Source organism: Triticum aestivum, chromosome 5A (assembly GCF_018294505.1).
Source record: "Triticum aestivum cultivar Chinese Spring chromosome 5A, IWGSC CS RefSeq v2.1, whole genome shotgun sequence".
Taxonomy (NCBI): domain Eukaryota; kingdom Viridiplantae; phylum Streptophyta; class Magnoliopsida; order Poales; family Poaceae; genus Triticum; species Triticum aestivum.
Window position 1 is genome coordinate 618,266,474 of NC_057806.1, and position 12,797 is coordinate 618,279,270.

The following is a 12,797-nucleotide window of genomic DNA, read 5'->3' on the forward strand; positions in this document are numbered from 1 at the left end:
TCCGTACGTTGAAGGTCGAGAAGCAAGAGTTGACTGCGTAAAACAGAAGGACTTGGTATAGCAACTAACTGATTGAATATATGTTAACCGAAACCCAGTGGTGACCTTCCTGCCAGCTAACTGATCTCAGCCTCAACAACGTACGTACACCCGTTCGTAGGTACTAGGAGGAGGATGCATTTTCCTTCCCTATATACACACACACACATCGTCTTCTTCCTTCTCTGAACAGCAGAGCACAACATTCATCCTCCATCCAGACCTCCTCTCTTCTCCAACAACTCACCTCATACTACACTTCTCCATGCCTCCTTTCCTCTACATATTACTCGGGCTTCTCGTACTCTCGCACGCAGCTCCTCGGTGCTCTTCCGCAAGGGACACTCTCATGGCAGGCCAAGTGCTTGCTGCCGTCGGTGGCAGCAAGCTCGTCTCAAGAAACGGCAAGTTCGCGCTGGGCTTCTTCCAACCAGCTAACACTGCATGCACCATCAGCGGTAGTAAGTTCCACCACAACACCAGCTCCAGTTGGTTTCTTGGCATATGGTTCAATAAAATCCCAGTTTTTACTACTGTGTGGGTAGCTAATAGGGAGGATCCCATCACACATCCCAAACTCAACTCAACACAGCTCAAGATCTCAAGTGATGGAAATCTTGTCATCATCATAAACCATGCTGATGCCGGCAAGGACTCCGTTGTTTGGTCCACTCACATTGTCAATAGGACACAAACCAACAACAAAAACAGTAGTGCCATTGTTCTCTTGAACAGTGGAAACCTTGCCCTACTCACAAATAGCCAAGAGATGTTGTGGCAGAGCTTCGATTACCCAACAGATGTTTTGCTTCCCGGCGCCAAGTTTGGTCGGAACAAGGTCACCGGCTTGAGTCGTTCAGTCATTTCAAAGAAGAGCCTCACTGATCCATGTCTTGGCTCATATAGTGTTGAACTAGAAGGCACCAGTGGGATCGTCCTCAAGCGCCGCAACGACCCTTCCGTAGTGTATTGGCAATATGCATCATCCAAACAATCATCATTGATACTCAAGTCACTGGTATATTTGGATCCTCTGGCCAAACGATTGATTAACCCAACATATGTTAATAACAACCAAGAGGAGTACTACATGTACACTTGTTTGGATGATTCATCTTCCATATTTGCTTCACTAGATATCTCTGGTCGGATAAAACTAAACTTTTGGTTGCAAGCCAAACAGACTTGGGAAACCATACATGCCCAACCTTACGATCCATGCACTACTCCTGCTACATGCGGACCTTTCACAGTCTGCAACAACAATGCATATCGATTATGTGATTGTATGGAGGGATTCTCTAAGAAGTCACTGGTGGACTGGGAGTCTAATGATCGAACAGGAGGATGCATCCGAAATACACCACTACATTGCAGCACTAGTGACAAAAACATTACAAGTTCAACAGACGTGTTTCACCGCATTGCTCAAGTTAAATTGCCTTACAAGCCCCAAACAATAGTCGTTGTTAGCAGTCAAAGAAACTGTGAAGAAGCTTGCCTCAGTTCCTGCTCATGCACTGCTTATTCCTTTACCAATCAACTATGCTCTATCTGGAATGGAGAATTGCTTAGTGTAAATCTGAATTATGGCACTGATAATAGAGCTGAAGATGTTCTTTACGTTCGCCTTGCCACAAAATATTTTCTACTAAGTTTGAGAAAAAACAAAAGAAAACCAAACGTTGGAGTTATTGCTGCTGCAAGCATTATTGGTTTTGGATTAATAATGCTCATAGTATTGTCACTGATTTGGAGGAACAGATTCAAGCGATTTGGTTTGCCTTTATATGATAATCAAGGCAGTTGCGGAGGGATTATGGTCTTTAGATACACTGATTTAGTCCATGCTACTAGAAACTTCTCAGAAAAGCTAGGAGGTGGTGGTTTTGGTTCTGTATACAAGGGAGTACTAAGTGACATGACTAGTATAGCAGTGAAAAGGCTTGATAGTGCCTATCAAGGAGAGAAGCAATTCAGGGCAGAGGTGAGCTCAGTTGGGCTGATCCAACATATCAACATAGTCAAATTGATTGGTTTCTGCAGCGAAGGTGATAAAAGGCTACTTGTGTATGAGCACATGTTAAATGGATCTCTTGATGGCCATCTATTTAAGAAGGACAATGTTAATGTTGTTGTCCTAAGTTGGAACACCAGATATCAAATAACCCTTGGAGTTGCGAGAGGATTGTCCTACTTGCATCATAATTGTCATGAATGCATCATACATTGTGATATTAAGCCAGAGAATATACTTGTAGATGCATCATTTGTTCCCAAAGTTGCAGATTTTGGCTTGGCAACATTAGTGGGAAGGGATTTTAGTCGAATCCTGACCACATTAAGAGGAACTGCAGGTTATATTGCCCCAGAGTGGCTTAGCGGAGTTGCTATTACACCGAAAATTGATGTTTATAGCTTTGGCGTGGTACTTTTGGAAATCTTATCTGGAAGTAGGAATTCACCAGAAACATACAATACTAGTGAGAGCTACTATGTCAAATATTTTCCAATTAAAGCCATCAACAAGCTTCAGGGTGGTGACGTGGGAAGTTTGGTCGACCCGAAATTACATGGTGACTTCAACTTGGAAGAGGCTGAACGGATTTGCAAAGTTGCATTTTGGTGCATACAAGATAATGAGTTTGATCGACCAACGATGGGTGAAGTGGTCAAGATTCTCGAGGGTCTGCAGGAGATTGATATGCCCCCGATGCCGAGACAACTTGCTGCTATGAAGGAACACTATGATGCAACATCTTCAATGTACATAGTAAACCTGCATAGTCAATGTGCCTAATATTGTTGCAACAAATTTTAGAATTGCAATATGGGGGAAGGAATCAAAGGAATGCAAGATTGTAGTATTTGAATTGGCTCTTATTTGATGTCAATTTTTTTGTATGCAAGTATTGTTGCAAAATTATGTCCCTACTAGAAATATGTGTATGGTATGTTGAGACGATAAATATATACACCATGTACACGATATGAGTATTTTCACTTTCATTATCTCACCTGCACAGATCTCGAGAAAGGTAGTGGATAGATGTAATAGCATCCATCGAGGCGCCATTCAAAAATGTCAATATATATCTATGTCACTACCCATTCTTCATCCTCTAGGAACTAGGATTCCAACATCCAACCCTCTTCTGTTACACCAGCTGCTCCAACCACATGAGGATCTCTCTGAGTTAGAAACCCCATTCACAAAGGAGGAGATTGACTATGTCATCAAACATATGCCTGCAGACAAATCTCCTGGCCCTGATGGGTTCAATGTTGCATTCCTCAAACACTCTTGGGATATTATTGCTCCTGATTTTTATAAACTCATTGCAGATTTCCACTCAGGTCAAGTTAATATCCAGAGCATCAACTACTCTTACATTACCCTCATCCCTAAGAAGGATCATGCAATTACACCAGCTGATTTCAGGCCTATTTCACTATTGAACTGCACTCTCAAAATCATCACCAAATTGCTAGCAAATAGACTTCAGAAACTCATCCTTGGCATGGTCCACAGAAATCAATATGGCTTTCTGAATCACAGATGTATTCAGGATTGTTTAGCATGGTCATTTGAATATATACACCAATGCCAACAAAGCAGAAAAGAAATCATTCTCCTCAAGCTGGACTTTGAAAAAGCATTTGACATGTTGAACCATGATACTATTATTGAGATCCTGCAAGCTAAAGGTTTTGGGGACAAGTGGATCCATTGAATCAAAATGATTTATGACTCTGGTTATTCATCTGTTCTGCTTAATGGTGTTCCTGGCAAGCAATTCCTCTGTAGCAATGGAGTTAGGCAAGGAGACCCTCTGTCACCACTAGTTTTTGTGATTGCTGCTGATTTACTACAGACTATTTTCAATGAAGCCTGCCATGCATCCATGATTGAGCGACCACTCATCCATACTACTTGCCCTGATTATCCAATCATTCAGTATGCAGATGATACTATCTTAGTGGCAAAGGCTGATCATAGGCAGGTGCGGCATATTAAAAATCTTCTGCTTCATTATGCTCATTACACAGGACTCAAGGTGAATTATGCAAAATCTACAATGATCTCCATTAACACCCCTCCTGAGAAGATGATTGAACTTTCAAGGATTTTAGGATGCAATATTTGTACTCTGCCACTCAATTATCTGGGGCTCCCACTGTGTCTAACCAGGCCTAAAATTGAGCATTTTATTCCTCTGCTTCAAAGGATTGAGACAAGACTTCTAAGCTGCTCCACCATGCTGTCCACTGGAGACAAACTCACCCTCATTAAATCCATCTTCACAAGCATGCCCACTTTTTTCATGAGCACCCTGATGATACCCAAAACAGTTGTCAAGCAAATCAACACTTATCTTATGAACTGCTTTTGGAGAAAATATGGTACCTTAGACAAAGGCTCTGTACTTATTGCCTGGGACAAAGTTAATAAACCAAAGAACCAGGGTGGACTTGGGGTTTTAGATCTTCACTTACATAACAAGGCACTGCTACTGAAATTTTTGCATAAGTTCTTTAACAAAGTGGATACACCTTGGGTTCATATCATCTGGGAGAAACACTACCAGAACAGGATACCGGGGAGCAGAAAGTTGGATCTTTTTGGTGGAGAGATATTCTGAAACTACTCCCACTGTTTAAGCAGCATGCTATCTGTAAAGCAGGTATTGGAGATTCAATGAGCCTTTGGACTGATCGGTGGCAAGATATCCCACTCCTCAATAAATTCCCAGAGCTCCATTCATATGCTATAAATCAGACTATCACCTTGAGTGATGCCCTTCAGCATGCAGACACTAGCCAACTCTTTCACAGGCCTCTTTCACAGCTTGCATTTGAACAATTCACATCATTGCAAACGATCATGACTGAGCAAGCTTCTTCTACACATAATGATAAATGGGTATATGCATGGGCGTCACCCAATTACTCAGCTATGAAAATGTACAAAGCCATCAGAGGGGATATCCTAGCACATGACATTTTCAGAACATTGTGGAAGTCATCATGTAGACTACACCATAAAATCTTTTCCTGGCTGTTGATATGGGATCACCTCAGTACCAGAAATTTCCTCCATAGGATATCCATGCATCTAGATGATTATAATTGTGCCCTATGTACAGATACCATAGAGGAAACAACTATCCACCTGTTCTGGGATTGTCAATTTGCCTTAACATGTTGGCACTCCATTATCCCAACTAAGTCCAGAGGCATATCGGCATATGATGAGATTCATCTTTCCATGAGGCTCCTTCCATCAGACTTTGCAATGGACATTATTATTCAGGGTTGCTGGGCCATCTAGATGAGTAGAAATGACAAAATCTTCAGGAGAGCTGCCCCATCATTGGAGACATGGAAGCATTACATGAAAGAAGGACTACAAGCTTCAGAGCTCAGAGCTAAAACATCAAAGTCAGAACAGATCAGAATCTGGATCCAGCAGTACTTGTAATTTAATTATGGGTTTTACTAAAACTGGTATTGGTTGATTTGTACTTTTCTTGTATTTTTACTATTTATTAATGAAAATTTTACCGTAGAACACTTTGTTCTACGGTTTCAGCTCAAAAAAATTCTTCATCCTCTAGTCAACAACATGCATCAGTTTTAGCCATGCTCCTTCAAGCGGCCAGCAATGAAGACCAAAGATGGACCTCGAAAGGGATGAATGACGTTGAGAGATGGGGTGCCTTGAGGTGGTCTTATCTTCAACCTAAGCCACCAGTCGAACACTTCTGTGAAAGCGAGCGGAGTCTCAAGGCGACCTTATCTTTGATCCGAGCCAGTAGTTGAGATGCTCCATTCGTGGCCTCACCCGTAGGATTAAATCGCACACTTACGAGGTAAGAGAATCCATTCAAAAAAACTTAGATGTTTTAAATCTGTCTTGTTGTATGGCGGCCTTCACGTAAGACCCACATACACATACCCGCTAAGTTTACTTCACTAACAATGATATACCCTCTACTCTCAAATTATTTCCACTACAATCATGATAGCTAAAATATTACTCTGTAAAAAAGCAGCAGCAACATCAACTATCCGATCACAATAAACAACATTGGGCTCTATGAAGCTAGTAAAACATCAGGGATCAATGAAAGGCTAAAAAATCATTCGAAAATGGAAAATAATAGATAATTCACATCCCATGTGAGGTAGAATTGTGTACTGTCAGACTAAAGATTATCATGTTCAGGAAAAGATGAATGGCGGTGTTACGTCCTAGGGGTGCCTCCTCATACCGGAAGCCGACCCAAGTAGGTTGGCTCATGACCCCCTAGGTCGGTTTATGCCCTGGGCTGACGTCCCGGCCTACGGGCCCTATAGAAAGAAGGACCCGGAAGACTTGGAATACAAGACAAGGAGGCCGACGTCCAGGAGGACTCCTCCGTTATCTTAATCGACTAGGAGCTTGTAAACCCTAGACCCAAGTATCCTTTATAGCCGGGAGAGGACTAGTTGGTAGATAAAGAACCTAGAGATTATTCTCAATCGCTCGATCATCATTGTACACCCATATACATCAATCAATACAAAATGAGCAGGAAGTAGGGTTTTAACTCGATCCCAGAGGGCCTAACCTGGGTAAACCATCTCATGTTTCCCCTCTAATCTATTGGTCTAGCCAATACACCCTATCGGGGGGTCTCCCAAAAATCAGTCCAACAATGACGATGTTCCTAGATTATTCAGGGTCATTCCTCATCAATGCATTCCTAAGAATCACATCAATTTCAAGCATCACACAACCCATACCTGCATCGGCCGCAAATTGCAATGCAACACCCTGAGACGAGATTCAGTTTTCGCATGAAGGGCGTCTTAAATGATGTTGAACCCCTCTGTTCTCGTGCCCTGCTCATTGCGGATGGAAAAGCCCTAAACTTTTTTCTTCTAAAAAGCCTCGCATATTGATCTTTGGGAATTTCCTGGGCCGGGCATCCGGTGAAGCACAATAGTATCACGATGGGTCAAGAGAGTAGACATGTTTAGATGTTCAGACAATTCAACAATGGGAGGTGTCGTGGATGCCTCGACTAATGTGCCTCTATTTACTACGGCTTGCTTTATTGATTAATTCGTTGAATACATGAAAATAAGCAATTTCTGGGCCTTGGGGAGATCCATAATCCAATAATAACAACAACTCAAATGATGATTGTCACCTTAGCTAAAGCATGTGCCTAAAAGTTTGACCCTCTAAGTCCATGTTTAAACCTTGCCTCATCGAAGGTCTCTCCTCATTTGGATCTCTCCTCAACCACCATGCCAAAAGTACTTCATGAATAATTATGAACACATGTATTAACCTCCCATAATGAATGCAACAGAAAAGGACACGATGTGCCTCTATTTTAACTTCCTCTCTTTTCCAAGCTTAATAGTTGTTGTCTGTTATTCATTCCAGTTTTTAATATTCTGAGGTATAAAAACTAAACCTAGAGAATCTAACAACCATACATGTAGATAGAGATAGAGAAAACTTTCCGATAAAATATGTCTAGTATTCGACTTCCTGCTTTCATAGTGAAAGGAAAATATCCTCAAGTTGATGACGATAATGGTCAGTCTCTAGGAGAATGGTGTTGTAAATACCTCGGCTTCCCATGTTTATGTCACTCGCTACATTCTAGAAATCTGAAGCAATATTTGCTTTCCTGATGTTAAGATCAAAGGCGAGATCCAAAGCCTTGCATCATACCATAGCTTCCATGATCGAAGGATCATGCATTCTCATCAACAACCACGTTTCCTGGGGACTAGTTAAACTGGGTCATCCCGTGGAAAAAGCCAAGAACGAATAAGCATTGAGGATGGACTCCTGAAGATGAAGCAGGTGGTGAATGAAGTCTATGATCCCCAGAATCACATATGGGGTGAGCTTATCTTCTTCATTGATGCTTACCTTGATGTCCTTTCTCTAAAGTTGCTTAAAACGAATGCTTGCGGGATAAAGTCTACAAAATACTTATATAGTGATTGTGCAATCTCTTTTCAAAACCTCTTGCTGCACATTACAAATGTGCAAGGTAATGAGGGTTTGATCAAATCTTAGACTTGTGATGTAATAAACAGTCATGTGTGGTTGTGTGGTGTTGTTTGCTTATGTCACTACTACCTTTTGGCTTTCCAGCATTTTCACCTTTTCTAATTTGTATTGTTCAACACATCGGTTTCTTTAATAGAAGAAATCGAAGAGTGGTGCTCGTTATTTTAAAAAAGATCAACATCCATGGTTCTTGTTTCAGTTTTTTTAGACCTAGTATTTGTTTCTGCTTTGGACTTTGGAGTAACACCCACCAAGCCCACATACCACGATCTAGGAAATCAACCATCTCACATTGGTCAAGCAATGCCAATCCTATTCCCCATCTAACACAACGAATACCACGCAATGCCCGCTGCTACATGGGCCTACACATTTTTGTTGTTTCTCTTATATGCTTTCCATCAGTTTTGGGAACCTTCCCTAAAACGGTAGTCTTCTTTGTGTCAGTGTGTTTTCTACTGGGTCTCTTTTGGATTTTTTTTGGCTTTCTTATTTTTATTTTTCCATGTTTTACAAATTCACAAACACTTTCATACACTGTCATTGTTTAAAATTTAGAAAATTTTAAAATTTATTAGATTTTATTGAATTCATGATTTTTTTATTTAATAACTTTTTTGAAATTCTTGAATAATTTTCAAATTCATAAACATTTTCTGAATTCATGACCATTTTTAATTTCTAAATATTTCTGAATTTGCGAACATTTTATGAAATTTGAACATTTACAAAACTTGTAAACATTTTCAAGTCAACGCATCATTATTTTAATTCATGGACATTTTTAAAATTCACTAATTTTATTTTGAATTAGTGCACACTTTTTGAATCCACAAACATTTTTTGACAGTCAGAACACTTTTAAATGCATGGACATTTTTGAATTAGAAAACATTTTAAAATTCAGCAATACCTGGTTTTTATTTGGTATTTTTAGAAGAAAAAAAATGGTTCAAACCTGTTGTAGTGGTAGAGGGATGAGAAAGAAACAGCTGAAAGAGAAAAAAATTGTTGTTTATTTATTTAGAAATGAATGAAAAACAGTTAAGAAATGTACGAAAAAGAATGAAACACTCGAGTTGAGCGACCCTGTAAATGGCTACGTGTGATTGCCACGATCGCTCAGGGCTCGCCTAAAGGCTAGGGCAAAGCTGACTGGCTCCGCGCACTAGGCCACAACCTCGCTTATTTTTTTCTACTTCCAAATATTTGATATATATGTTACAAAAAAACACCTTACAAAAATCATTTCAAATATGTTAATAAAATATTTGAAAAATGGTAAATGTTTATAAAAAATATTTATCCTGCATACGAAAAATGCATACAATGTGTATGAAAAAAGTTGATCATGTATTTTGAAAATTTTCATTAACCATTTAAAATAGTTAATCAAGTATTTTAAAATGTTAATCAAGCATTTGAAAATTTTAAAATCGATATCGAAAATTTAATATAAAACATATACAATGTGTATGAAAAATTGTTAATCGAGCATTTTTTTAGTCATCTAATCAAGCATTTAGAAATCTTAAATCTGTGTAGAAATATGTTTCTCATGTATACAAAAAATATATAACGTGTTATAAAATGTTAAACATGGATAAAAATGTTCCAATTGCATAGAAATATATACAACATACACTGAATAAAAGTAGAACACAAAAATAATAGTTAGAAAAATAATTTTGAATTTAGAAGATATTAAACATGTATATAAAAATATTCACGATGTATACAAAAAATGTATATTGTTTGTGGAAAAATATTTGTTCCCATTAAAAAATGTAACCGTGTGTTTTTGAAAAGGATACCATGTATTCGTAAAAAATGTTCAAAAACTTGTATGTAAAAAACTATACATGATCTATTTTGAGTCACTGAAAACCGGGAAAAAACAACAAAAACAAAAAAAATGTGAAAGGTAAAAACAGTGAAAAAAAGGAAAAGCGAAGAAAATAAAGAAACCTAGAAAGAAACAAAGAAAAGCAACATCTAAAGAAGGAAAAAAGAAAAACAAAAAAAATTGAAGACAAAAAAACCAGGGCATAATGAAGAAGAAAAGGAAAAAAACAAACAAAACTGGTGAAGAAATATAAAACAAAATGAAAACCATGAAAAGACAGAAAACAAAGAAAATTTATGAGGAAACAAAGAAAACCCAAAAAACAAGGGGAAAACTAGAAAGGAAAAAAAAACTAACGAAGGTACCCCAAGGAACTCGAAAGAAAACCGGAGAAAAGGATAAAACTCAGCCGGCGCAATAGCTACACCACGGTGAAAAGCTTCTGGCAAGACAAAAGGGGCGCTCTTAAAACCTATATCTTCCTTGTAGTGAGTGCCCCTTCCTTTTTTTTGTAAAACAAAGATAGGGCACCCGCTACAAGCGAGATATAGGTTTTGGTCGTGCCTAGCTGTGAGTTTTAGTGAATCCTATTTGACAAATAGCTCGCTAGTTAGCGACCAACCGCGCTCCCCCCCCCCCCCCCCCCCCTGAACATCTGGGCCGGATTTTCTCTCCTTTTTTTCTTTTTTCCTTTTATTTTTTCATTTTTCATTCTCGTATTTTTCTTTCCTTTTTGTTTTAGTTTGTTGAAATATGAGATGAGCCTAGAGCCCATATGACAATTTCAGATTTAATCTTTAAGGGCCCATGTAGGTGGCATGACAAGATGGTGGGAAGTTTAGTCCCACCTTAAAAGTGGAAGGAGAGTTGGAGTGGTTTATAAGGGATTCTCTCCCTCATGCTATTGAAGCTTGAGAAGAGGTGAGGCCCTAGCGCACTCCTCCTCCTCCTCCTTTTGCCGCGTCGCCGCGGGATTGAGCCGAGCTGAGTTCACTCCTATGCGCTTCTTTTTGCCGGTCAGGAACGAAGAGTCTTTGACAGGTAGGGCCACGATCTGAGACGTCGGATCATGGGCTACCGACTTGGACATGGGTTCAGCCCACGTCTCTCCACGCGCGGTTGCACATATATATGTGGGGCACTGCCAACCCTAGCCGCCGCGAAAAACAGAACACATCTCCATCTCCACTTCCACGCCCACGTCGTTGCTCTGCTGCTGTTGCCACCGGCGACTCCACCGCGTACACGGTTGACGGGAGAGCAGGCCTCCGAAACCCCGTCTCTCCGGATCCTGTACGGGAGAGGGGCGATTAGGTTTTTGGGTAGCGACTACGTGACTGCTCGCTTCTGTTCATCTACGTCCGCACCACCTTCGTCATCACCATGTCGACCGACGCCGACCGTGCCGCCGCTGAGAAGGCCGAGGCCGACAAGAAGGCCGCCGAGGATGCTGCGGCTGCTGTCACCGCAACCGCAACCGCGTGGCCGATTGGAGGGACACTGCCAACCCTAGCCGCCGCGAAAAACAGAACGCATCTCCATCTCCGCTTTCACGCCCACGTCGTTCCTCTGCTGCTGCTGCCACCGGCGACTCCACCGCGTACACGATTGACGAGAGAGCAGGCCTCCAAAACCCCGCCTCTCCGGATCCTGTACGGGAGAGGGGCGATTAGATTTTGGGGTAGCGACTACGCGACTGCTCGCTTTTGTTCATCTATGTCCGCACCACCTTCGTCATCACCATGTTGACCGACGCCGACCGTGCTGCCGCTGAGAAGGCCGAGGCCGACAAGAAGGCCGTCGAGGATGCCGCGGCTGCTGTCACCGCAACCGCCACCGCGTGGCCGATTGGAGGGTATACATCGCTTATCCCTCTCGTGTTTCTTTCTGTTGTAGCAGTACTAGCGATATGCGTAGATGTTTCTACTATGTGTGTAGTACATGCTCTGTTAGATCATAATCAGTGTGTTATCAATGTTGTCCATGTCATGCTCATGATTTATTCATGGATTAATTTAATCGAAAAACTGCCTATTTACTTATCATAGTTTTATATATTTTTATTTTTTTAAGTAATGAACATTTTTTGAATTCGCGAACATTTTTATGAAATTGCAAACATTTTTCCAATTCATGAATTCTTTTTACAAATTCATGAACATTTTTTACAAACTCATGAAGATGTTTAGTGAAACTCATGAACATTTTTTCAATCAACGAATAATTATTGAAATTGGGGAATCATGAAAAGTAGTTTCATATTTTATCTATTATTAGGTAAAGGTGATGTTGTTATTTTATTCTATAATCTTGATAAAACATTCAAATGGTTGACTTGCATGAAAACCAATACACCTTATATTCTGAAACGGATGGAGTATAGCATAAAGATCAAAGTAGAAGTCACGTAAAGACCGACATGACAAAACTGAAAAGATAGCAGAACATCTCTGAGCTTGACAACAATGCCCATCACCTGCCTCTGGCACCACCACATTAACCACCGAAGAAAAGAATGACGGATCACCTTCTCACCCGAGACACGGCTGCATCGCTGATATGAGTTTCCATACTCACTGTGAATGCCCTGGTCAGCCCTTTCATAAATACGGGTGTATCTAGACAAATTTAAGATAAATAATTCTACACGGAGGAAATCTAAGACGTGTAATCTGGGATGGAGGAAGTGTAAAGTGTTCTCCCCAATCGCCTCATGAATGCTACACGTGGCGCATGACACTCGTCGACGACTCGCTGGCCTAAAAAACCCGCCGGTGAGAGTAAGCAGCCGGGGCCCGGACTGAGTTTTCTTCTCCTTTCAATATGCGA

General features: G+C 40.6%; 1 protein-coding gene across 1 annotated transcript; it reads left to right on the forward strand.

Moving 5' to 3' along the window:
* Positions 1 to 304: 304 nt before the first annotated feature.
* On the forward strand, positions 305 to 3,773 carry LOC123101642 (G-type lectin S-receptor-like serine/threonine-protein kinase At2g19130). The gene is made up of 2 exons (XM_044523000.1): positions 305 to 2,831; positions 3,385 to 3,773. The coding sequence occupies exons 1-2, from the start codon at positions 305 to 307 to the stop codon at positions 3,771 to 3,773; spliced, it is 2,916 nt and encodes a 971-aa protein (XP_044378935.1).
* The last annotated feature ends 9,024 nt before the right edge of the window (positions 3,774 to 12,797 follow it).

Coding starts and splice junctions, on each gene's coding strand:
- LOC123101642 (XM_044523000.1), top strand. CDS start 305: ATGCCTCCTTTCCTCTACATATTACTCGGGCTTCTCGTACTCTCGCAC. Junction 2,832..3,384: donor AGTAAACCTGCATAGTCAAT/GTGCCTAATATT, acceptor AACTCATTGCAG/ATTTCCACTCAGGTCAAGTT.